This window comes from Pseudophryne corroboree, chromosome 6 (genome assembly GCF_028390025.1).
Source record: "Pseudophryne corroboree isolate aPseCor3 chromosome 6, aPseCor3.hap2, whole genome shotgun sequence".
NCBI lineage: Eukaryota > Metazoa > Chordata > Amphibia > Anura > Myobatrachidae > Pseudophryne > Pseudophryne corroboree.
In genome coordinates, this window is record NC_086449.1 from 355,304,744 (window position 1) to 355,332,685 (window position 27,942).

Here is a 27,942-nt window from a genome sequence, read left to right on the forward strand (position 1 = left end):
TCTGCCATCTGAGGTAACGGGCGTTTTAGAGCCCCTAATGGCGTTTGAGACCCCTGGACAGGCACAAGCTGAGTAGCCGGCTGTCTCATATCGTCAACTGTCTTTCGTAAAGAGCTGACATTGTCACGCAATTCCTTCCATAAGCTCATCCACTCAGGTGTCGACTCCCTAGGGGGTGACCACTCTATTATAGGCAATTGTTCCGCCTCCATCTCATTTTCCTCCTCAAACATGTCGACACAATCGTACCGACACACCGCACACACACAGGGAATGCTCTGATAGAGGACAGGACCCCACTAGCCCTTTGGGGAGACAGAGGGAGAGTATGCCAGCACACACCAGAGCGCTATATATAGACAGGAATATCACTATATAACGTGCTTTTCCCTTTATAGCTGCTGTTATTATCAAAACTGCGCCAAATTAGTGCCCCCCTCTCTTTTTTTTACCCTTTTCTGTAGTGCAGGACTGCAGGGGAGAGTCAGGGAGACGTCCTTCCAGCGGAGCTGTGATGGAAAATGGCGCCCGTGTGCTGAGGAGATAGGCTCCGCCCCCTTCTCGGCGGCCTTTTCTCCCGCTTTTTGGTGAATTCTGGCAGGGGTTAAAATACATCCATATAGCCCTGGGGGTTATATGTGGTGTATTTTCGCCAGCCAAGGTGTTTACATTGCTGCTCAGGGCGCCCCCCCCTAGCGCCCTGCACCCTCAGTGACCGGAGTGTGAAGTGTGCCTGAGTAACAATGGCGCACAGCTGCAGTGCTGTGCGCTACCTTGTTGAAGACTGATGTCTTCTGCCGCCGATTTTTCCGGACCTCTTCTTGCTTCTGGCTCTGTAAGGGGGCCGGTGGCGTGGCTCTGGGACCGGACTCCGAGGCTGGGCCTGTGTTCTGTCCCTCTGGAGCTAATGGTGTCCAGTAGCCTAAGAAGCCCAAGCTGGCTGCAAGCAGGTAGGTTCGCTTCTTCTCCGCTTAGTCCCTCGATGCAGTGAGCCTGTTGCCAGCAGGTCTCACTGAAAATAAAAAACCTAAAACTAAACTTTCACTAAGAAGCTCAGGAGAGCCCCTAGTGTGCACCCTTCTCGGCCGGGCACAAAAATCTAACTGAGGCTTGGAGGAGGGTCATAGGGGGAGGAGCCAGTGCACACCAGGTAGTCCTAAAGCTTTACTTTTGTGCCCAGTCTCCTGCGGAGCCGCTATCCCCCATGGTTCTTACGGAGTTCCCAGCATCCACTAGGACGTCAGAGAAATAGGAGCGTGGATTCATAGGGAAGGGGCGTGGCCACAGTTATGCCCCCTGTAGTTATGGACCCAGTAGTTGTGCCCCCTGTAGATTTGCCCCCAGTAGTTGTGCCCCCTGTATATTTGCCCCCAGTAGCTGTGCCCCCTGTAGCTGTGCCTCCTGTAGCTGTGCCCAGAGTAATTGTGCACCATGGTTAGTGCCCCCCTGTAGATTTGCCCCCTGTAGATTTGCCCCCTGTAGCTGTGCTTGGAGTAGTCGTGCCCCCTGTAGATTTGCCCCCAGTAGATGTGCCCCAATAGGTGTGCCCCCTGTAGCTGTGCCCAGAGTAATTCTGCACCCTGGTTTGTGCCCCCTGTAGATTTGCCCTCAGTAGTTGTGCCCCCTGTAGATTTGCCCCCTGTAGATGTGCCCGGAGTTATTGTGCCCCCTGTAGATTTGCCCCCAGTAGATGTGCCCCTGTAGATTTGCCCCCTGTAGCTGTGCCCCCAGTAGGTGTGCCCAGAGTAATTGTGCCCCCTGTAGCAGTGCCCCCTGGTAGCACCCGCAAACGCACACACAAAAATGTACTCACCTGCCCCGCTCCTGCTTCCCGACTCCTGCTGGCCGCGTCTCCGCCCGTCCGTGTGACGCGTAACGTCACATGCAAGTCACGGACCGGAGGGGAGGGAGAGATGTGATGCAGCTCGGGCTTCCAGCTGTCAGTGACTGACAGCTGTGGCAGCAAGCTGCTTGCGGCCAGGCGGAGGTTCCGGTGGAGTCGAGCTGCGGCGCACTGTACCGTCTTGGGCGCCTCGAGCTCGAGATCCACCGGAACCGCCCTCCCTGGCCTACGCCCCTGCACATGCATCTTCATCAGCCCTATCCTTGGTGCCCACATCAAACTTTTTTTTAACATGTGAACACTCCATTGCCACCGAGTTGCACGCACTGAGTGTCACGTGTAAATATAAATGAGACCTGTACGAGTGTTAATTGCCTGTAATTACTCTAAGTTGCATAGGTCAGCCCCATCTATGGATAGTTTGCACGAGATCTGTTGCATTGAATGCAATTCTGAATTACTCCCTCTGACTCCTATATTTACATTTCTGTCCAATGTATTCTGCATAAAGGGCCTGATTTAGGTTCCAACATTCTTGTAGCAAAGTATCGATGTTTGGTAATTTGCGAATGCGCCAGACTGTATTGTGCATGTGCAGTACAAGTATGCGATGGCGGACACAGTATGGTATCAGGCTGTCAGTGGTTTACAGGCTGGTGCCATTTGAGGGCAGGGAGGGTGTCGTCGCTGTTGCATGGGAGGGACGAAGCCAGGATTTCCGTCAGTGGGCGGAGCTTTCCTTGCCTGTTGGTAGGACCTGTGGCGGCTTGGTCACGCAGGCAGACGATACTGGGTCCTAGATGATCCGATACTGGGTCCTAAGACTCTGCTCGGATCAGTAATGCAAGCAAGAGGCGTGACACTGATGTTTCTACGTGAGCAGCAGCAATAGTAACTCCGTCTCCAACCACATCTAAATCAGGCCCAGTACGTCCAGGTTGTGAGGATATAAAATAACTGAAGACATGGGGGTACACAGGGCCGGTGCTAGGGTGTTCGGCGCCCTCCTGCAAAATATAAATTTGCGCCCTCCCATACTTTACATGTAGGGCGGGGGGGTTACCATGGCCTCTTGGGCCCCTGAGCTGCAGGAGATCCGTGTAAGCCTATGGATGTGAACTCTCTGCCCACACTCGGCACCCTCCCCCCCACACACACACACACACACACACACCTGCATGTAAAATAGGGGCAGTGCGCGCCGCAGGCGCGCACAAAAAATATAGGGGCGTGGTTTCGCGGGGAAGGGGTGTGGCCACAAAATAATACCAATTCATATTACATATTATAGTAGTCTCCATTATTCAAACTATGCCGCACAGTAGCGCCACTACACCAGGTAGAGCCCCTTTTACACATTACGGCCGACAGATTCCGTTTTTTACACATTACGGCGGACAGCGCTCCCCTTTTTACACATTACGGCAGACAGCGCCTCCTTTTTACACATTACGGCGGACAGCGCTCCCCTTTTTACACATTACGGCGGACAGCGCTACCCTTTTTTCACATTACGGCGGACAGCGCCTCCCTTTTTACACATTATGGCGGACAGAGTCCCCTTTTTACACATTACGGCGGACAGCGCCCCCCTTTTTACACATTACGGCGGACAGCGCCCCCCTTTTTACACATTACGGCGGACTGCATCCACTTTTTACACATTACGGCGGACAGCGCCTCCCTTTTTACACATTACGGCGGACAGAGTCCCCTTTTTACACATTACGGCGGACAGCGGTCCCCTTTTTACACATTACGGCGGACAGCGCCCCCCTTTTTACACATTACGGCGGACAGCTCCCCCTTTTTTACACATTACGGCGGACAGCATCCACTTTTTAAATACAAACACACATACATATACACACACACACACACACACACACACACACACACACACACACACACTTTCTCTTTCACACTCTTTACACTCTTACCACAATCTTGCTGGCCAGATCTTCCACTGTCTGCTAGCCTGGTCCGTGTAGCTCCGCCCCCTTGGTCCGTGTAGCTCCGCCCCTTGCTCCGTGTAGCTCCGCCCCTTGCTCCGTGTAGCTCCGCCCCCTTTCGTCCGACAGAAAACACTCCTCTCTCTCCCTGTCACAGGGGACAGAGGAGAAGGAGTCATGATGCCGGCGCTGCTGCGGCTGCCTGTCAGTGTGACAGGGCAGGCGCAGCAGCAGCAGGGGGGACAGGACGGCGCTTCAGCTGGGATGCAGAGTAGTGAAGGCGCCTCTCCTGCCCGGCGCCTACCTGCACTGCATCCCTTGCTGAGTGGCTAGCGCCGGGCCTGGGGGTACATTTACTAAGGTGGGAGATTTTTAGAACTGGTGATGTTGCCCATAGCAACCAATCAGATTATATCTATTATCTGCTAGAAGCAGCTAGATAAATGGTAAGTAGAATCTGATTGGTTGCCATGGGCAACATCACCAGTTCTAAAAATCTCCCACCTTAGTAAATGTACCCCATGGTATGCAAGCTGAAATATCAGAATCCATATGCTAAATTGTAATTATATAGTACATACATTACACTTTGCTCCTGCTGACATTTGCTAGATACAGAAAAGTTTATAATCATAGATTATGTGCAGAATTATTAATGTTAATCATTAATATGTTACATTTATTAGAAGATTGTTTTGTTTTACAGTAAACAATGTAGGCATGAAGCAATATGACCTTCCTGCTAAATTTCTAGACGTCCCTGATCTTGATAAGGTAAATTCTATCCCATTTCATGCTGTAATACGATGCTATTAACCTCAAACTATGAGCCATACTTGCCTACTTTTGAAAAAGTCAAGATCTACTGAAAAGACACTGATATTTTCCTGGGATTGCTTGTGTATTGTGTTTTACATGAGGTTCCATATAAGTGGCCCCGAGAAACCTTATTTAAAAATGCATGTAGCCGTAGAGATCATCTGTGCCTTATAACCAATGCAGGGAAACGGCACTGATGGTGTCTTTTGAATGTACATATATCTAAATCCTTTTTCCCCCTAAGAATCTAACAGCTACACAGTGGTGTAAGGTGCAATCAGGGAGATTTATAGACTCTTCAGGGAGTCAGGGAGATTGCAACTATTTCAGCCAGTCTCCCTGACAATCAGGGAGAGTTGGCAAGTATGCCATGAGCATGCTCCTCTGTGTTTATTGTTTGCAAGACTTCATCAAGCAGCCAAATTCTCTGCCTCCCTGCAAAACGGGGTGTTTTTTCTGTATGTAGGGTATTGCCCTATCTATATAGAGGTTATTGTAAACCACAGCGGTGCAGTCACAGGACGTAAACCCTGCAAGTGACAAAGATTTGTTAGGTTCCATCTGATCAGCTTACGGGAAGACTTTTTAACTAGAAACTGACAGTACATGTACTGCGGCAATCCTTCTTCTGTAATCACCATCTCAGGAGGAAAAAAATAATTAATGCTTTATTTAAATAAAATATTTTCCATTATATTTATATATATTTATAGTTTTTTTTAATCTATTTTGAAATATATTTTCTTGACAAAGTGAACTGGCTTGTCTGGACACTCAATAGCATAACTCCGGGTACGTGGTAAGTTAAGCCTCACTGCTCAGGAACAGAATTATCTCAGGGCCAGTCGTATCGAGGCAGCTGCATATCACTGCCACTGCCAATATTTTATTGTTATATAAGGGCGATCGATGGTTTTCTATCACTGTGATAAGCGACAATAGAAAATCAGCCCTACCTCCATACATTATTAATCCGATTCGGATAGTCCTTATTTATAATGGAACACTAACCTTAATATTAAAACTTTACAGTATGATTTATGTAATGAGATTTATGGAATTATATATTCTGTGACTGTACCTGCTACAGACATCAGTTAAAAGCTTATTTATAGCACCAGCATTGTGTGTTTTTTTTTGTCTCTGGATATAAGACTTTAAGGAATATGTGCAAAAATGATTTCCTCCTTCCCTCACCTCTATCTGCACTAGGGATGGCCATTGACCATCAGTGACTCTTAATCATCAATGGTTTATGGCCAATGTTGAATGCTTTTGCCATCGATGGGGGAGAACCAGTGCCAGATTAAGGTCCACATTGGCCTGGAGCTGACATTTGTGAAGGGCCTATTGTGTGCTGCAGCAGATGATGTGACTATTGCCATGGAGGTGTGACTAGTTATGTGTGTGTGTGGGGGGTGGGGGGTTGGGGGGGGGGGGGGGGTGGTCTGCACAGGGGGTGTGGCCTTTGCCATGGAGTGTGACTAACGCCTTCCTCGAAAACCTTAGTCTCATTTCTCTGGCTACAAGACACAGACTGCCTGTCCCTGAATAGCAGCAGCCAGCAGGTCGTCCCTGATTATTATTATTATCCTTTATTTATATGGTGCCACAAGGGATCCACAGCGCCCAATTACAGAGTACATAAACAAATAGGCAAAACAAGAAAACAGTGACTTTTACTGGAAGACAATATAATGTAGGGCAAGTACAGGGTATATAAACATAGCTTCTTCAGCAGACGACACTGAAATAAGTATCAGGGTGGCAGAGAATTGGGGGATTTAGTGCCGTCGAAGGAAGTATGAAGTAGAAGGTGGTTTACGTTAGAGAGGAAAAAGCACGATGGAAGAGGGCCCTGCTCGTGAAAGCTTACATTCTAAGGTGAGGGGCTAACAGACCGGGGTGACACAGAAGGGGTAGACAGTGAGCATAGACAAGAGGGTTAGGAGGAGATTTGGCTGGGTTTGGTGAAGAAGTGGGTCTTGAGAGCCCGTTTGAAGTTTTGTAGAGAGGTGGAGAGTCTTAGGGGGAGAGGTAGAGAATTCCAAAGAAAGGGAGCAGCACGTGAGAAATCTTGGAGGTAGGAGTGGGAGGAAGTAACCAGCAGTTAGGAGAGGCGGCATGCATTATACTAAGCTTTCATTCACGCATATTATACACAGATACCTCTCTACCTACAGAGCTCACTACCTAACACATGTATCACACAGATACTGGGCGCTTGTCCGCAGATCTCACAATCTTACACACATATCTCACAGATACTGAGCCTTCAACATCCCCAGAGCTTACAATCAAATACTGTACATGTCATCACACATACCTAGTAATATCACCCAGGATTTACAATCTAACACATGTGCCATAAACCTTCTACACTTTTGTCCATCGGTTTACAATCTTATCTAACAGTAGCATAATCCAAGGTCGCCCTGATACTTGTTTTAATAGCTGACAATCACATGTCGCTCTCTCCCCAACTAGAGCTTGTTATTCCACTACACAGGTACCTTCAGAGAGACCTCACTTACAACTTGCCACCTAGTACGTATCACACATCCCCAATATCAGATAATATGATGCAAAATTCAGATTTAAGTGTGCAGGTTCCTTGCCCACAGAGCTTGCAATCGCAGAGATTGCCTTCTCACCTGGGAGGGGTAGGGAGTTGAGACAGGGGCCAAAGCAGCGGCTCCGTGCTCTCCCAAAACTCTTCTCTGCTGCTGGAGCAGGGGCCTGAGATGTCAGAGCTAGTTCCCACTGCACCAGGGCTGGTACTTTTAGTTTGACTGCACAGCTCAGGCTCTCGCCTGATAACAAGCAGCCCTGTCACAATCACGCGGGCCGCCTTCACAGAGCAGAGGGTAAGCACAGCTCAACTGCCGCTGGTGCACTGGTGGTGTGGCATCACACTTCATGAGGAGGAGCCTGGTGACTGTGAGGCGCATGGAGGGCGTATGAAGCCTTCTACTGCACCACCAATTTTAACAGTGTTGCCGGTTAATTTTTGCTGGATGGCAGGGGGAGAGATTAGTTGCGGTGCGAGTGAGCGGGACCTCAAGTACCCGCTGGCAGCTGGATTTTTTTTCTCCTGTCTCCAGCAGGGGTTGAAGCTACATTTGCCCCATTATTAATCCAACCCTGGCTGGCACCCTGTACATACTGTAGCTGTGCTGCAAGCATCAATGTACACGGACGCATCTGTATGTAGGGGGTCATTCCGAGTTGATCGCACGCTGCCGAATTTCGCAACGCAGCGATCAGGGTACTACTGTGCATGCATGTGCACCGCATTGCGCATGCGCGTTGTATGGGTACAAACATCATTGTTGCTGGGCAATGCTTCTAGCGACGAATCCATTCGCACAACTGATCGCAAGGAGATGACAAAGGGAGTTTATGGGTGTCAACTGACACCTTCTGGGAGTGGTAGGGAAAATGCAGGCGTTTGCAGGGTGGGTGTCTGACGTCAATTCCGAGCAGGGCCTTCCTACCTCTATGTCTGTCTGTTTTTACCCAGTTTTGTTCTATTACTGTTGTTCTAATTGTAAAGCGCAACAAAATATGCTGCACTATATAAGAAACTGTTAATAAATAAATAAATAAATTCCGGGACCGGACAGGCTGAAGTGATCGCAAGCGCTGAGTAAGTTCAGACCTACTCAGAAACTGCAAAAAATGTTTTTGTACCGCTCTGCTGCACAGGCGATCGCACACTTGCAAATTAAAAATACACTTCCCTGTGGGCGGTGACTATGCGTCTGCATGGCTGCAAAAAGTAGCTAGCGAGCGATCAACTTGGAATGAGGGCCATAGAACAGTAATGCATACACATAGCAATAAAAAATAAAAATTATATATATACACACACACACACACACACACACACACACACACACACACACACACACTATACATAGTATGCATGCATGAGATGAGAATACTAACAGTGGTCAGAATGCTGGTGCGGGATCCCCACATGGATAAAAATGCCGGCACTGGAATCCCGACTGCTAGCTCCCGAACGTAAGTGTGCCGCCGTAGGAGATGGGGGGATATGTTTAGGCTGTGGGAGGGTTAATATTAGGCTGCAGGGGGAGTGTTAGTTGTGGGGAGGGGGGTTAGACACCACCAAGAAGGGTTAGGCTACGGGGGTGGAAAGGTTAGCTTTAGGCTACAGGTGTGTGTGGGGGGTGTGTGTGGTTTAGGCATCACCGAGTAAAGTTAGGGTCAGGCTGCGGGAAGGGAGGGTTAGGTTGGGGAGTAGATGAGGGTTAGTATACTTACCTTCCAAGTGTCAGGATTTGGCACGTAGGGGTGATGTTGTCGGTATTCTGACCGCTGCCATCCCAAACGCCAGGATCCTGATACCATCCCTGCATGCATATATAGCGTATAGTATATATATTATTGTATATATTTCTGCATAAAGCACACACATACAATACACATACATAATATACATATATATGCAGAGTACATGTTGTATACATAGTATAGATAACTATACATACTGCAACAGAGCAGGGAGGGTGTTACAGGAGGTGCTTGCTAAAGATTGAACTTGTAGGTTTTGGTGAGGGGAAATCACGCTTATAAAAGTAATTATCCTGTACAGTACTATGCACATATATAGTGTGCGTGACACACTGACAGGTGACTAACCATCTCCCCTGCGTTGAGCTCCTGGCTGCAATATCATTCTTCAGTCTGCTGCCCGGGTAGTTGCTGGTGTGTGTGTGTGTGTGTGTGTGTGTGTGTGTGTGTGGGGGGGGGGGGGATGCTGCTGAGGAGTTCCTGCACTGATCAGGAATCTCATCAGCGTTACAGCAGAGCGCAGCACAGCTTCAGCAGCTGAAATAGTGAGTACCTACCGTATACAGCTTGTCACCAGCCCGACCCTGCCTTGGCCACGCCCCTGATTATAGTGGGAGGAGTTACAGAGCAGGGGGCACACCTGGGATTAACCAACAGCCCAGCCCGACTCTGATTGTGAGGATAGGTCAGGGGGCGGTGCTATGGATGGATTCGGGGGTAGAGCCTCAGAGGTATTGAGGACTGACCCTCGCCAGCAGAGTTTCAGACTTCTGTCGTCTGAACTTTGCCCAGCCGGTTTGGGGTCTTGTGGGCCTATTTTCAATGGGGGGCCTGGAGCTGCAGCACCATCCGCCCCATTGTTAATCCGGCCCTGGGAAGAACCAGATGGTTTCCCTCCATCGATGGCATGGCATAAACTAATTTTATTTAATTTTTTTAACTTGGTGCCGGGACACTGAGCATTGCTCTGCCTCCTGACACCCGCAAAGCTCTGCCCCCAGGTTCTGATTGGCATACAGGCCAGTCAGTCAAAGAACAGGGATGACCGTCGGTTGGTGAAACCAGCTGGTATGTTGATCTGGGCCCTCCGTGCTACCCTGTCATGTGTGAATTGAAGACAGAGTGGCATCTTATATTCTTGGGAGTTTGGGTATGGGTTGTGTCATTATAGCCACACCCACAGCCCATGGTAAGCATGAAGGTGCAACTGCGTGCAACTTAGTGGATAAGAAGCTGTCAGCTTCTGCACGTACATGTCAGCTGCTGGTGCTCAGTGTGGGGGCACTGCAATGACCAGGGGTGTATCAAGAGAGGAGGGGGCTTGTGTGCAATCTACATCTGGGTCCCCTCCTGTCTAGCCAGCAGTGCAGTAGACGCTGGGCACTAGGTTCACTAGTAGACCATAGCGCTGTACCAGATTCAAGTGCGCATGTGAAGGTCTCTGGGAAAATGGAACAGTGGTCAGTTACCTGGTGATTTTCCTACTGCGCATGTGCAAAATGCCAGGAAAATGTGATTTGTGCAGTGCTACTGCCGTCACTGCGGGTCGCTGGAGGGGTAAGTATTGAAGAAATGGGTGCAGGGTGTGCGGTGTGGGCCCCCGTGGACCCAGGGGCCTGAATGCACCACATTCTGCTCCCATTATACAGTAGATATGCCATTGGCAATGACAATCAATACAATTCTTACAATGTTTGAGGTTATCTCATATACCGGTGCCCTGGGCATCTGTCTAGATTCACCTACTGATATCGCAGGCCCTGCATTCAAGCCCTGTGCTCAATTTGCTCTAGACCACAGGAGTCAATCCATTGGCATTTCTCTGTCTACAGAAAGTTAGACAATTGAAGCAAGTATCTGTATGCTTTGGATTAGTGCAAACTTTGGACCTAAATACAATGTAAGGCTGGAAAGGGCCGACTTACCGGCGATCCGCCTTGTTGGCAACCAATAACTGAGACGAGACCACGTAAATTGGGCAATTGGTCACAGCTTTATTTCCATAACACAATCACAACAAAACAGTCGCAGGGCAAGGAAAGGGGAGTGGTGCTATAAAAAGGCCTTTCAACGCTGAAACCACCTGGGGCATGCCAGTCCCAACCTTGTAGGTACGTGACCACGCTCCCTACCATTTGGGACCAGCTACCATCTGCACAACACCCTCACCTGCTGCGCAACCCATATGGCCCATGCCGCATTATTGCTGGAACCAGGCGTGCGGCCACCTATTGGTGAATATGCGAGGCATTCTGACAACCCCCTACTTTTCATACCTTGTGCTCCCTCCCCGCGTACATACTATGACAAGAAAATATCTTTTAACATTAACTTCAATAAGGAATACAAGTTCCGAAAATATTTTTTTTTTCGTTTTTAATATGTTTTTCGTTTCCATTGTTTGTTCATTCATTTTTTTAAAAACATATATGCAAAGCACACTGTTACCATATTACATGTGATTACACAATCATAAAAATGTATACATTTACCACAACTGCCTGCTTCTCTGGCCTTACGCCTGGCTAGCACCCCTCCTTTTTGTTCAGAGGGGTGGGTGGGTGGGTGTCCTGGCTGGGGCAGCGAGGTAAGAGGGCTCTCTCCCCTCCAGACATCTGCTATATAAATTCGCTGCCTCCCTTCCCCAGCAAATAGCCTTGCTAAATTCTACTAACCGGCAAGACCAGCCAGGTGCTGCAAGGGGGACCAGCTTACCCACGGGCAACCTCCCCCTTCCCCCCTGGATACTTGCTGTTGGCCCGCGGGCTGCCTGGTGCCCCTCCCCCTTACCCGGCTGCGGCACCAGTTCTCAGCACCTTCACTCCCTTAAGGATGGCGAGGCCGACTTACCGGCGACCTGCCTTGTTGTCAAACAATAACTGAGATGAGACCACGTAAGTTGGTCAATAAGAATCGGTCACAGCTTTATTTCCATAACACAATCACAAGAGAACAATAGCAGGGCAAGGAAAGGGGAGTGGTGCACATAAAAAGGTTTCTCAACGCTGAAACCACCTGGGGCGTGCCCGTCCCAACCTTGTAGGTACGTAACTACGCCCCTTACCATTTGGGACCAGCTACCATCTGCACAGCACCCTCACCTGGCGCGCAACCTGTATGGCCTATGCCGTATTATTGCTGGAACCAGGGGTGTGGTCACCTATTAGTGAATATGCAGGGCATTCTGACAATCCCCTACTTATCATGCCTTGTGCACCGCTCCCTCCCCGCCACAAGAGGACCCAGTGACCTGGGACCAAAGCCCCCACCCTACGGATACTGGGGGTAATTCCAAGTTGATCGCAGCAGGACATTTTTTGGCAGTTGGGCAAAACCATGTGCACTGCAGGGGAGGCAGATATAACATGTGCAGAGAGAGTTAAATTTGGGTGTGGTGAGTTAAATCTGCAATCTAAATTGCAGTGTAAAAATAAAACAGGCAGTATTTACCCTGCACAGAAACAAAATAACCCACCCAAATCTAACTCTCTCTGCAAATGTTTTATCTGCCCCCCCACCCCCACCCCCTGCAGTGCACATGGTTTTGCCCAACTGCTAAAAAATGTCCTGCTGCGATCAACTTGGAATTACCCCAACTAATCGCAGCCTTTCAGGACATCCTGAAGGGCATTGAAGAATATGCCCAGGCCTTTGATGGACCGTTGTACTCCCTTGCTCATGCACCGACCACTGCACTGCTGTGCTGCTGGTGCTTCCTCCGCTGGCTGTGACCGACTTACTGATGGCAGCATTTACCTTTGCTCCAGACCCCCTTTGATTCCTCACCAAGCTACCCTTGCGATGATTATGACCATATTATGCGCACACTGCCCCACTGCCCTGTTAACCAAGCTATGACCTCCTGGGCCGACATGATGGGGACTAACAACATAATCTTACCAAGGTCATTCCTGTCAAGGCACTGTGCTTTTGCCATGGGCTGCCCTGCCACTAGCTCCACCTCTGGCAAGGCCTCTCTAGTCCATACCCACTGCCTGCAAATGCTGCCCAACCAAAATGCAGATCCCTCCACTTGCTGCAGGTCCCATATGCCCCAGGAATGGCCATGCGGAGGCCCCTTCCGCTTGCCTGCTGTAAAATCCCACCCCTGGGGCTTACCTATCAGCAACCTTGGGCCTAACTATTAACGACTGCCTCTGGCCTAGGAACAGCTATTGGATTTCTCAATCCCCTGTGCCTGGATTCCAGGATTGCTTGCCGCCGGGCTCTGGGTCTTATTCTGGTCATGGGGGCCCTGTTATCAACCGCATGACTTAGAGCTTGCGCCGCGAATGCACACCCTGGTCTAATGCGCATGACCTGTCGCCAGCAAATAGCCCACCCCTGTAAGGTCTCATCCCCTGTGCGGCATATGGGGCCTAATTCAGACCTGATAATTCGCTAGCGTTTTTTGCACCGCTGCTTTCAGGTCAGAACCGCGCATGCGTATGCATCGCAATGAACAGGCGCGTTGCACGGGTACAAAGTGGATTGCCGCTCAGTGATGAGTTTGTACGAAGAATCCATTCGCATGGCCGTTCGCAAGGATATTGACTGGAAGAAGGTATTTGTGGGTGGCAATTGACCGTTTTCAGGGAGTGGTTGGAAAAACGCCGGCGTTCCCAAGTGTTTTCAGGGCAGGTGTCTGATGTCAATTCCGGTCCCGGACAGGCTGAAGTGATCGCAGCGGCTGAGTAAGTCCTGGGCTACTTAGAAACTGCACAAACTCTTTTTGTACCGCTTGGCTGCGCATGCGATCGCACACTTGCATAGCTAAAATACACTTCCCGGTGGGCGGCGACTATGCGAACGCTGGACTGCAAAGAACCCTAGCAAGTGATCAGGTCTGAATTAGGTGCTGAATATGCGAGTAACTTAATCAGAGCCGGCCTTAACCAGTATGATGCCCTAGGCAAGATTTTGGCTGGTGCCCCCTAGTACCACCACTGGTTCTGCCTCTGACCTTACACCTCTTTCCCAGCACCATCACCCCTCACCCATAGCAGTCCTTATTTTGGTGTTTGTACCACCTATATTTTAAAAAGGAGCAGTTCGCACATTTGGTGCTCAGACCAAAAATGGGTGTGTTTTTGCTGGCAAATGGGCATGGCCACACAATAGTACCCCCAATTCCAATTACGCCACACAGTACTGTACTTTATTCACATTTGATCATGCAATAGTGTCCATAATTCATATTACATCCCACAGTAGTATCATTTTACCTTATAAACGTTACTCCTCACATTAGAGGCCCTTATTCACATTTCATCACACTGAATTGCTCCTTATTCACATTACACCACACCCTATTGCTCTTTATTCACATTAGATGACATAGTAGTGCCCTTTCTATATGCAACGCCACATAGTAGAGCACCTTATACACATAATGCTACAGAGTAATGCCCCTTACACATATGAAACACATTATTAAGGTCCTTATAAACATAATGTGCCCTACACATTATGACAACCTTTATTAATGCCCTTTTCCACATAATGTCCCTTACACATATGCCGCACATTATTAATGCCCTTATACACATAATGACACACATAGTGCCCCCTGCACATTTGCTGCACATTATTAGTGCCCCTATACACATAATGACACACATATAGTAGTACCCTGTTACACATATGCCGCACATTATTAATGCCCTTATACACATAATGACACACATAGTGCCCGTTACACATATGTTGCACATTATTAATGCATTTTTACATGACACACATAATGCTCCTTACACTACTGCACAACCAACCCACTCACATGCACACAGCCCTCACACTGCCACTAACACTGTGACCTCTGCCTCTGCTTGGCTACAGATGTGTCCTCATAAATCTTGCCTCAATGTTAACGTCGGGCACCTTTTTTTATGAAAATGCAGCTTATTTGCATTGCTATGTGGCTAGGATGCACAAGCAGCTTCTGCTGATTAAAATGATATGTAGCATGCCTATATACTGTGCGAGACTGTGGCTTTATCTGCATATGAAATGCTACACACAGAATATAGGCATGCTGCATATCATTTTAATCAGCAGAAGCTGCTGATGCCCCTAGGCATATCAAATGCCATATGCAATTGCCTAGTTTGCCTATACCTATGGCCGCCTCTGAACTTAATGAACTTTGGGGGTAATTCCAAGTTGATCGCAGCAGGAATTCTGTTAGCAATTGAGCAAAACCATGTGCACTGCAGGGGAGGCAGATATAACATGTGCAGAGAGAGTTAGATGTGGGTGTGGTGTGTTCAATCTGCAATCTAATTTGCAGTGTAAAAATAAAGCAGCCAGTATTTACTCTGCACAGAAATAAAATAACCCACCAAATCTAACTCTCTCTGCACATGTTATATATGCCACACCTGCAGTGGACATGGTTTTGCCCAACTGCTAAAAAATTTCCTGCTGCGATCAACTTGGAATTACCCCCTTTATTTGCAAACCAGAAAAAGAGTGTAGAATCTGTATAGAGTGCACACCAATAGCAGCTTGATGAAGTAAAAGACATACGGAGGTAACTCTCTAAAATACCTCTACCCCAAGGGTTTGAACAATTGCAAAAAAATAATATGGTGTCTATACATACAACCAAACGCATCAATAGTGAAGTATCGTCACAGACCCACTATTGTATGTGGTCCTATCACTGAGGATCTCCAATGTAGTTTTTACCAACAAAGGAAAAAAGTATAAAGGGCATATAGTAAAGCACAGTTATATCCGATGTAGAACAGAATAAAGTGCATATATTGCAGCCCAATAAAACAAATTTAATAGTAATGAATAAAATAAATATATATAGCATCAAAACATGATAATATAGCAGCACGATGATGTCCACATTAGGGATGTGCACCTGAAATTTTTCGGGTTTTGTGTTTTGGTTTTGGGTTCGGTTCCTTGGCCGTGTTTTGGGTTCGAACGCGTTTTGGCAAAACCTCACCGATTTTTTTTTTGTCGGATTTGGGTGTTTTTTTCAAGAAACCCTAAAAAACAGCTTAAATCATAGAATTTGGGGGTCATTTTGATCCCATAGTATTAACCTCAATAACCATAATTTCCACTCATTTTCAGTATATTCTGAACACCTCACACCTCACAATATTATTTTTAGTCCTAAAATTTGCACCGAGGTCGCTGTATGGCTAAGCTAAGCGACCCAAGTGGCCGACACAAACACCTGGCCCATCTAGGAGTGGCACTGCAGTGTCACGCAGGATGGCCCTTCCAAAAACTACTCCCCAAACAGCACATGACGCAAAGAAGAAAAAAAAGAGGCGCAATGAGGTAGCTGTGTGAGTAAGCTAAGCGATCCTAGTGGCCGACACAAACACCTGGCCCATCTAGGAGTGGCACTGCAGTGTCACGCAGGATGGCCCTTCCAAAAACTACTCCCCAAACAGCACATGACGCAAAGAAGAAAAAAAAGAGGCGCAATGAGGTAGCTGTGTGAGTAAGCTAAGCGACCCTAGTGGCCAACACAAACACCTGGCCCATCTAGGAGTGGCACTGCAGTGTCACGCAGGATGGCCCTTCCAAAAACGACTCCCCAAACAGCACATGACGCAAAGAAGAAAAAAAAGAGGCGCAATGAGGTAGCTGTGTGAGTAAGCTAAGCGACCCTAGTGGCCGACACAAACACATGGCCCATCTAGGAGTGGCACTGCAGTGTCACACAGGATGGCCCTTCCAAAAACTACTCCCCAAACAGCACATGACGCAAAGAAGAAAAAAAAGAGGCGCAATGAGGTAGCTGTGAGTAAGCTAAGCGACCCTAGTGGCCGACACAAACACCTGGCCCATCTAGGAGTGGCACTGCAGTGTCACGAAGGATGGCCCTTCCAAAAACTACTCCCCAAACAGCACATGACGCAAAGAAGAAAAAAAAGAGGCGCAATGAGGTAGCTGTGTGAGTAAGCTAAGCGACCCTAGTGGCCGACACAAACACCTGGCCCATCTAGGAGTGGCACTGCAGTGTCACGCAGGATGGCCCTTCCAAAAAATACTCCCCAAACAGCACATGACGCAAAGAAGAAAAAAAGAAAAAAGAGGTGCAAGATGGAATTGTCCTTGGGCCCTCCCACCAACCCTTATGTTGTATAAACAGGACATGCACACTTTAACGAACCCATAATTTCAGCGACAGGGTCTGCCACACGACTATGACTGAAATGACTGGTTGGTTTGGGCCCCCACCAAAAAAGAAGCAATCAATCTCTCCTTGCACAAACTGGCTCTACAGAGGCAAGATGTCCACCTCATCATCATCGTCCGATTCATCACCCCTTTCACTGTGTACATCCCCCTCCTCACAGATTATTAATTCGTCCCCACTGGAATCCACCATCTCAGATCCCCGTGTACTTTCTGGAGGCAATTGCTGCTGGTGAATGTCTCCAAGGAGTAATTGATTATAATTCATTTTAATGAACATCATCTTCTCCACATTTTCTGGAAGTAGCCTCGTACGCCGATTGCTGACAAGGTGAGCGGCGGCACTAAACACTCTTTCGGAGTACACACTGGACGGAGGGCAACTTAGGTAGAATAAAGCCAGTTTGTGCAAGGGCCTCCAAATTGCCTCTTTTTCCTGCCAGTATACGTACGGACTGTCTGACGTGCCTACTTGGATGCGGTCACTCATATAATCCTCCACCATTCTTTCAATGGTGAGAGAATCATATGCAGTGACAGTAGACGACATGTCAGTAATCGTTGGCAGGTCCTTCAGTCCGGACCAGATGTCAGCATCAGCAGTCGCTCCAGACTGCCCTGCATCACCGCCAGCGGGTGGGCTCGGAATTCGTAGCCTTTTCCTCGCACCCCCAGTTGCGGGAGAATGTGAAGGAGGAGATGTTGACAGGTCGCGTTCTGCTTGACTTGACACTTTTCTCACCAGCAGTTCTTTGAACCTCTGCAGACTTGAGTCTGCCGGAAAGAGAGATCCAACGTAGGATCGAGCACGGTGGCCAAAATGTAGTGCTCTGATTTCAACAGATTGACCACCCGTGAATCCTGGTTAAGCGAATGAAGGGCTCCATCCACAAGTCCCACATGCCTAGCGGAATCGCTCTGTTTTAGCTCCTCCTTCAATGCCTCCAGCTTCTTCTGCAAAAGCCTGATGAGGGGAATGACCTGACTCAGGCTGGCAGTGTCTGAAGTTGACTTCACGTGTGGCAAGTTCAAAGGGCAGCAGAACCTTGCACAACGTTGAAATCATTCTCTACTGCGCTTGAGACAGGTGCATTCCACCTCCTTTGCCTATATCGTGGGCAGATGTATAGGCTTGAATGGCCTTTTGCTGCTCCTCCATCCTCTGAAGCATATAGAGGGTTGAATTCCACCTCGTTACCACCTCTTGCTTCAGATGATGGCAGGGCAGGTTCAGTTTTTTTTGGTGGTGCTCCAGTCTTCTGCACGCGATGCCTGCACGCTGAAAGTGGCCCGCAATTCTTCTGGCCACCAACAGCATCTCTTGCACGCCCCTGTCGTTTTTTAAATAATTCTGCACCACCAAATTCAAGGTATGTGCAAAACATAGGACGTGCTGCAATTTTCCCAGATGTAATGCGCGCACAATATTGCTGGCGTTGTCCGATGTCACAAATCCCCACGAGAGTCCAATTGGGGTAAACCATTCTGCAATGATCTTCCTCAGTTGCCGTAAGAGGTTTTCAGCTGTATGCGTATTCTGGAAAGCGGTGATACAAAGCGTAGCCTGCCTAGGAACGAGTTGGCGTTTGCGAGATCCTGCTACTGGTGCTGCCGCTGCTGTTCTTGCAGCGGGAGGCAATACATCTACCCAGTGGGCTGTCACAGTCATGTAGTCCTGAGTCTGCCCTGCTCCACTTGTCCACATGTCCGTGGTTAAGTGGACATTGGGTACAACTGCATTTTTTAGGACATTGGTGAGTCTTTTTCTGACGTCCGTGTACATTCTCGGTATCGCCTGCCTAGAGAAGTGGAACCTAGATGGTATTTGGTAACGGGGGCACACTGCCTCAAGAAATTGTCTAGTTCCCTGTGAACCAACGGCGGATACCGGACGCACGTCTAACACCAATATAGTTGTCAAGGCCTGAGTTATCCGCTTTGCAGCAGGATGACTGCTGTGATATTTCATCTTCCTCGCAAAGGACTGTTGGACAGTCAATTGCTTACTGGAAGTAGTACAAGTGGTCTTCCGACTTCCCCTCTGGGATGACGATCGACTCCCAGCAGCAACAACAGCAGCGCCAGCAGCAGTAGGCGTTACACTCAAGGATGCATCGGAGGAATCCTAGGCAGGAGAGGACTCGTCAGACTTGCCAGTGACATGGCCTGCAGGACTATTGGCTTTCCTGGGTAAGGAGGAAATTGACAATGAGGGAGTTGGTGGTGTGGTTTGCGCGAGCTTGGTTACAAGAGGAAGGGATTTACTGGTCAGTGGACTGCTTCCGCTGTCGCCCAAAGTTTTTGAACTTGTCACTGACTTATTATGAATGCGCTGCAGGTGACGTATAAGGGAGGATGTTCCGAGGTGGTTAACGTCCTTACCCCTACTTATTACAGCTTGACAAAGGCAACACACGGCTTGACACCTGTTGTCCGCATTTCTGTTGAAATACTTCCACACTGAAGAGCTGATTTTTTTTGTATTTTCACCAGGTATGTCAATGGCCATATTCCTCCCATGGACAACAGGTGTCTCCCCGGGTGCCTGACTTAAACAAACCACCTCACCATCAGAATCCTCCTTGTCAATTTCCTCCCCAGTGCCAGCAACACCCATATCAATTTCACTATCAGGAACTGGACTGCGGGTGCTCCTTTCAACACTTTTTTGGGGCGTGCAAATGGTGGAAGGCGCAAGCTCTTCCCGTCCAGTGTTGGGAAGGTCAGGCATCGCAACCGACACAATTGGACTCTCCTTTGGGATTTGGGATTTCGAAGAACGCACAGTTCTTTGCTGTGCTTTTGCCGCAAGTCTTTTCTTTTTTCTAGCGAGAGGATGAGTGCTTCCATCCTCATGTGAAGCTGAACCACTAGCCATGAACATAGGCCAGGGCCTCAGCCGTTCCTTGCCACTCCGTGTCGTAAATGGCATATTGGCAAGTTTACGCTTCTAATTTAGATTTTTTTTTTACTGATCTTTTGTGTTTTGGATTTTACATGCTCTGTACTATGACATTGGGCATCGGCCTTGGCAGACGACGTTGATGGCATTTCATCGTCTCGGCCATGACTAGTGGCAGCAGCTTCAGCACGAGGTGGAAGTGGATCTTGATCTTTCCCAATTTTTTTAACCTCCACATTTTTGTTCTCCATATTTTGCGCACAAGTAAAAGCCACCACAGGTATACAATGTAGATGGATGGATAGTATTACTTATACTTATGGACGACGAGTGATGAGTCGACACAGAGGTAGGTACAGCCGTGGCCTACCGTACTGCTGCTTAGTGCTTATATATAAATATAATATACTGTATAACGGACCTGGTGGACAGTGTCAGCAGACTGCTAAACTAGTATGAAGAAAGAAAAAAAAAACACCACAGGTATAATGTAGATGGATGGATAGTATTACTTATACTTATGGACGACGAGTCGACACAGAGGTAGGTACAGCCGTGGCCTACCGTACTGCTGCTTAGTGCTTATATTATATAAATATAATATACTGTATAACGGACCTGGTGGACAGTGTCAGCAGACTGCTAAACTAGTATGAAGAAAGAAAAAAAAAAACACCACAGGTATAATGTAGATGGATGGATAGTATTACTTATACTTATGGACGACGAGTGACGAGTCGACACAGAGGTAGGTACAGCCGTGGCCTACCGTACTGCTGCTTAGTGCTTATATTATATAAATTTCTCTATCGTCCTAAGTGGATGCTGGGGTTCCTGAAAGGACCATGGGGAATAGCGGCTCCGCAGGAGACAGGGCACAAAAAAGTAAAGCTTTACTAGGTCAGGTGGTGTGCACTGGCTCCTCCCCCTATGACCCTCCTCCAGACTCCAGTTAGATTTTGTGCCCGAACGAGAAGGGTGCAATCTAGGTGGCTCTCCTAAAGAGCTGCTTAGAGAAAGTTTAGTTTAGGTTTTTTTTTTTTCTTTACAGTGAGTCCTGCTGGCAACAGGATCACTGCAACGTGGGACTTAGGGGGAAAGTAGTAAACTCACCTGCATGCAGAGTGGATTTGCTGCTTGGCTACTGGACACCATTAGCTCCAGAGGGATCGAACACAGGCCCAGCCGTGGAGTCCGGTCCCGGAGCCGCGCCGCCGACCCCCTTGCAGATGCTGAAGCGTGAAGAGGTCCGGAAACCGGCGGCTGAAGACTCCTCAGTCTTCATAAGGTAGCGCACAGCACTGCAGCTGTGCGCCATTTTCCTCTCAGCACACTTCACTGGGCAGTCACTGAGGGTGCAGAGCGCTGGGGGGGGGCGCTCTGAGAGGCAAATATAAACCTTATACAAGGCTAAAAATACCTCACATATAGCCCATAGGGGCTATATGGAGATATTTAACCCCTGCCTGACTGGAAAAATAGCGGGAGAAGAACCCGCCGAAAAAGGGGCGGGGCCTATCTCCTCAGCACACGGCGCCATTTTCTGTCACAGCTCCGCTGGTCAGAACGGCTCCCAGGTCTCTCCCCTGCACTGCACTACAGAAACAGGGTAAAACAGAGAGGGGGGGCACATTAATGGCTATATATATATATATTAAAGCAGCTATAAGGGAGCACTTAATATAAGGATATCCCTTGTATATATAGCGCTTTGTGGTGTGTGCTGGCAGACTCTCCCTCTGTCTCCCCAAAAGGGCTAGTGGGTCCTGTCTTCATTAGAGCATTCCCTGTGAGTTTGCGGTGTGTGTCGGTACGTGGTGTCGACATGTATGAGGACGATATTGGTGTGGAGGCGGAGCAATTGCCAAATATGCAGATGTCACCCCCCAGGGGGTCGACACCAGAATGGATGCCTTTATTTGTGGAATTACGTGATGGTTTATCTTCCCTTAAACAGTCAGTTGAGGACATGAGGCGGCCGGACAATCAATTAATGCCTGTCCAGGCGCCTCAAACATCGTCAGGGGCTGTAAAACGCCCTTTGCCTCAGTCGGTCGACACAGACCCAGACACGGGCACTGATTCCAGTGACGACGGTAGAAATTCAAACGTATTTTCCAGTAGGGCCACACGTTATATGATTTTGGCAATGAAGGAGACGTTACATTTAGCTGATACTACAGATACCGTAAAACAGGGTATTATGTATGGTGTGAAAAAACTACAAACAGTTTTTCCTGAATCAGAAGAATTAAATGACGTGTGTGATGAAGCGTGGGTTGCTCCTGATAAAAAGTTGATAATTTCAAAAAAGTTATTGGCATTATACCCTTTCCCGCCAGAGGTTAGGGCGCGCTGGGAAACACCCCCTAAGGTGGACAAGGCGCTCACACGCTTATCCAAACAAGTGGCGTTACCCTCTCCTGAGACGGCCGCACTTAAGGATCCATCAGATAGAAAGATGGAAGTTATTCAAAAGAATATATACACACATGCAGGTGTTATACTACGACCAGCTATAGCAACTGCCTGGATGTGCAGTGCTGGAGTAGTTTGGTCAGAATCCCTGATTGAAAATATTGATACCCTAGATAGGGACAATGTTTTACTGTCGTTAGAACAAATAAAGGATGCATTTATCTATATGCGTGATGCACAGAGGGATATTTGCACACTGGCATCTCGGGTGAGTGCTATGTCCATTTCAGCCAGAAGAGCCTTATGGACACGACAGTGGACAGGCGATGCGGATTCAAAACGTCACATGGAGGTTTTGCCGTATAAAGGGGAGGAGTTATTTGGAGTTGGTCTATCAGACTTGGTGGCCACGGCTACTGCCGGGAAATCCACTTTTTTACCTCAAGTCACTCCCCAACAGAGAAAGGCACCGACTTTTCAACCGCAGCCTTTTCGCTCCTACAAAAATAAGAGAGCAAAGGGCTTGTCGTACCTGCCACGAGGCAGAGGAAGAGGGAAGAGACACCAACAGGCAGCTCCTTCCCAGGAACAGAAGCCCTCCCCGGCTCCTGCAAAAACCTCAGCATGACGCTGGGGCCTCTCAAGCGGACTCGGGGACAGTGGGGGGCCGTCTCAAAAATTACAGCGCGCAGTGGGCTCACTCGCAGGTAGACCCCTGGATCCTGCAGAGAATATCTCAGGGGTACAGGTTGGAATTAGAGACGGATCCTCCTCATCGTTTCCTGAAGTCTGCCTTACCAACCGTCTCTTCCGAAAGGGAGAGGGTGTTGGAAGCCATTCACAAGCTGTACGCTCAGCAGGTGATAGTCAAAGTACCCCTATTACAACAAGGAAAGGGGTATTATTCCACTCTATTTGTGGTACCGAAGCCGGATGGCTCGGTAAGGCCTATTCTAAATCTGAAGTCCTTGAACCTCTACATAAAAAAGTTCAAGTTCAAGATGGAGTCACTCAGAGCAGTGATAGCGAACCTGGAAGAAGGGGACTTTATGGTATCCTTGGACATCAAGGATGCGTATCTACACGTTCCGATTTACCCCGCACACCAGGGGTACCTCAGGTTCATTGTTCAAAACTGTCACTATCAGTTTCAGACGCTGCCGTTCGGATTGTCCACGGCGCCTCGGGTCTTTACCAAGGTAATGGCCGAGATGATGATTCTTCTTCGAAGAAAAGGCGTATTAGTTATCCCATACTTGGACGATCTCCTAATAAGGGCAAGGTCCAGAGAACAGCTGGAGACAGCTTTAGCACTATCTCAAGAGGTGCTAAGACAACACGGGTGGATTCTGAATATTCCAAAATCCCATTTAATCCCGACAACTCGTCTGCTGTTCCTAGGAATGATTCTGGACACGGTTCAGAAAAAGGTTTTCCTTCCAGAGGAAAAAGCCAAGGAGTTATCCGATCTGGTCAGGAACCTCCTAAAACCAGGAAAAGTGTCAGTACATCAATGCACAAGAGTCCTGGGAAAAATGGTGGCTTCTTACGAAGCAATTCCATTCGGCAGATTCCATGCAAGAATATTCCAAAGGGATCTGTTGGACAAATGGTCAGGGTCGCATCTGCAGATGCACCTGCGAATAACCCTGTCACCAAAGACAAGGGTGTCACTTCTGTGGTGGTTGCAGAAGGCTCACCTATTAGAAGGCCGCAGATTCGGCATTCAGGATTGGATCCTGGTGACCACGGACGCCAGCCTGAGAGGCTGGGGAGCAGTCACACAAGGAAGAAACTTCCAGGGAGTATGGACGAGTCTGGAAAAGTCTCTTCACATAAACATTCTGGAACTAAGAGCAATCTACAATGCTCTAAGCCAGGCGGAACTTCTCCTGCAAGGAAAGCCGGTGTTGATTCAGTCGGACAACATCACGGCGGTCGCCCATGTAAACAGGCAGGGCGGCACAAGAAGCAGGAGTGCAATGGCAGAAGCTGCCAAGATTCTTCGCTGGGCGGAGAATCACGTGATAGCACTGTCAGCAGTGTTCATCCCGGGCGTGGACAACTGGGAAGCAGACTTCCTCAGCAGACACGATCTTCATCCGGGAGAGTGGGGTCTACATCCAGAAGTCTTCAACATGTTAATAGACCGTTGGGAAAGACCAATTGTAGACATGATGGCGTCTCGCCTCAACAAGAAACTGGACAAATATTGCGCCAGGTCAAGAGATCCACAGGCAATAGCTGTGGACGCACTGGTAACTCCTTGGGTGTACCAGTCAGTGTATGTGTTTCCTCCTCTGCCGCTCATACCAAAGGTATTGAAGATCATACGGCAAAGAAGAGTAAGAACAATACTAGTGGTTCCGGATTGGCCGAGAAGGACTTGGTATCCGGAACTTCAAGAGATGCTCACGGACGAACCGTGGCCTCTACCTCTGAGAAGGGACCTGCTACAGCAGGGTCCCTGTCTTTTTCAAGACTTACCGCGGCTGCGTTTGACGGCATGGCGGTTGAACGCCAGATCCTAAAAGGGAAAGGCATTCCAGAAGAAGTCATTCCTACCTTGATTAAGGCACGGAAGGAAGTCACCGTGAAACATTATCACCGCATTTGGCGAAAATATGTAGCGTGGTGCGAGGATCGGAAGGTTCCGACGGAGGAATTCCAACTGGGTCGTTTCCTACATTTCCTGCAATCAGGATTATCTATGGGTCTCAAATTGGGATCCATTAAGGTTCAAATTTCGGCCCTGTCAATATTCTTCCAAAAAGAATTGGCCTCTGTCCCTGAGGTCCAGACTTTTGTCAAGGGAGTACTGCATATACAGCCTCCTGTGGTGCCTCCGGTGGCACCGTGGGATCTAAATGTAGTTTTAGATTTCCTCAAATCCCATTGGTTTGAACCATTGAAAAAGGTGGATTTGAAATATCTCACATTGAAAGTGACTATGTTACTAGCCCTGGCCTCTGCCAGGAGAGTATCTGAATTGGCGGCTTTATCTTATAAAAGTCCTTATCTAATCTTCCATTCGGATAGGGCAGAATTGCGGACTCGTCCGCATTTTCTCCCTAAAGTGGTATCAGCATTTCATCTGAACCAACCTATTGTGGTGCCTGCGGCCACTAGCGACTTGGAGGACTCCAAGTTGTTGGACGTTGTCAGAGCCTTAAAAATATACATTGCAAGGACGGCTGGAGTCAGAAAATCTGACTCGCTGTTTATATTGTATGCACCCAACAAGTTGGGCGCACCTGCTTCTAAGCAGTCGATTGCTCGTTGGATTTGTAACACAATTCAACTTGCACATTCTGTGGCAGGCCTGCCACAGCCTAAAACTGTAAAAGCCCACTCCACAAGGAAGGTGGGCTCATCTTGGGCGGCTGCCCGAGGGGTCTCGGCATTACAACTCTGCCGAGCAGCTACGTGGTCGGGGGAGAACACGTTTGTAAAATTTTACAAATTTGATACCCTGGCAAAGGAGGACCTGGAGTTCTCTCATTCGGTGCTGCAGAGTCATCCGCACTCTCCCGCCCGTTTGGGAGCTTTGGTATAATCCCCATGGTCCTTTCAGGAACCCCAGCATCCACTTAGGACGATAGAGAAAATAAGAATTTACTTACCGATAATTCTATTTCTCGGAGTCCGTAGTGGATGCTGGGCGCCCATCCCAAGTGCGGATTATCTGCAATACTTGTACATAGTTATTGTTAACTAATTCGGGTTATTGTTAAGGAGCCATCTTTAAGAGGCCCTTTCTGTTGTCATACTGTTAACTGGGTTTAGATCACAAGTTGTACGGTGTGATTGGTGTGGCTGGTATGAGTCTTACCCGGGATTCAAAATGCCTCCCTTATTGTGTATGCTCGTCCGGGCACAGTACCTAACTGGAGTCTGGAGGAGGGTCATAGGGGGAGGAGCCAGTGCACACCACCTGACCTAGTAAAGCTTTACTTTTTTGTGCCCTGTCTCCTGCGGAGCCGCTATTCCCCATGGTCCTTTCAGGAACCCCAGCATCCACTACGGACTCCGAGAAATAGAATTATCGGTAAGTAAATTCTTATTATAATATACTGTATAACGGACCTGGTGGACAGTGTCAGCAGACTGCTAAACTAGTATGAAGAAAGAAAAAAAAAACACCACAGGTATAATGTAGATGGATGGATAGTATTACTTATACTTATGGACGACGAGTGACGAGTCGACACAGAGGTAGGTATAACTGCTCCCCAGTCCCCACAATTAGGCAGTGTGAGCAGTGCACTCAGCACAGATATATCATGCAGCAGTGCAGCACACTGAGTGAGCACAGATATGGTGGAGCGTTTTTTTTCAGGCAGAGAAACAACGGATTAATTAAACTCAAAACCCTGCACTCCCTAACAGCTGCTCCCCGTCCCCAATCCTCCCCACAATTATAACTAACTAAGTTCTACTATAACGGAGAGGACGCCAGCCACGTCCTCTCCCTATCAATCTCAATGCACGTGTGAAAATGGCGGCGACGCGCGGCTCCTTATATAGAATCTGAGTCTCGCGAGAATCCGACAGCGGGATGATGACATTCGGGCGTGCTCGGGTTAACCGAGCAAGGCGGGAGGATCCGAGTCTGCTCGGACCCGTGCAAAGAAGGGTGAAGTTCGGGCGGGTTCGGATTCCGAGGAACCGAACCCGCTGATCTCTAGTCCACATGGGGAGTCCAATAAAATGCAATTACCAGAAGCGGGTGAGTATGAGAGCATATAAGTCAGTGGGTCCACAATGACCGCAGCAACCCCTGCACCACAACCGCTAGTCCTCCACACTGGTTTAGTCGATGTTTGGATTCTTTTTTTCCTTTGTCGGTAAACACTACATTGGAGATCCTTAGTGATAGGACCACATACAATAGTGGGTCCGTGACGATACTTCACTATTGATGCGCTTGGTTGTATTTATTTGCAAACCCCCCGTAATGGGGGGGGGGTGAGTTCCCCACTTGTTCACAGCTAAGCCTATCCGGCATCAACACTCTCACACTTTTCCATGTGCTGGAAAGACCCCTTTTGCCATCCACCTTTCTGCGACAACGTGGCTTTGGAGCTCTTGGAGGCACCTGGATGGCCTTTCCTGGCTCCCCCTTGGCCTAACTAGGCTGAAATATATTCTTCCCATCATGGGAGTCACACCTGGGTTTCCCACACCCCACATAAGAGACATAACCTAATGAGCCACATAAGCCCTCATTGCCTTTTACAGACGCAGGCACTCTGGGGAACCTTCCTGATGACCCCTCTGCTTATAACCCTCCTTTGTAGGGCACTTAACTCTGAGGGGAGGGGGGTGTTCGGGTACTCTGTGCCCCGTTAATAAGCATAACCCCTAACCTGACCCTGCTTGGGTGTGCTGGCCTTTGAGTCGCGCTACCTTCTTGTCTTGTGTTCTCGCCTGCACTTTTACACCCCAGCCCGCTATTCACGCACCAAGATTATGGTACTGCTGACCCTTTAAAACCACAGTTTCTCCTAAAAGCA

General features: G+C 48.4%; 1 protein-coding gene across 2 annotated transcripts in view; it reads left to right on the forward strand.

The window, feature by feature from the left end:
- Positions 1 to 27,942, forward strand: part of LOC134932299 (very-long-chain 3-oxoacyl-CoA reductase-like) — a 163,940-nt gene that overhangs the window by 107,040 nt on the left and 28,958 nt on the right. For both annotated transcript variants that reach the window (XM_063926607.1, XM_063926606.1), the window contains one exon: positions 4,502 to 4,569. In XM_063926607.1, the coding sequence (XP_063782677.1) occupies positions 4,502 to 4,569 (68 nt within the window). The remainder of the gene's footprint in view (positions 1 to 4,501; positions 4,570 to 27,942) is intronic.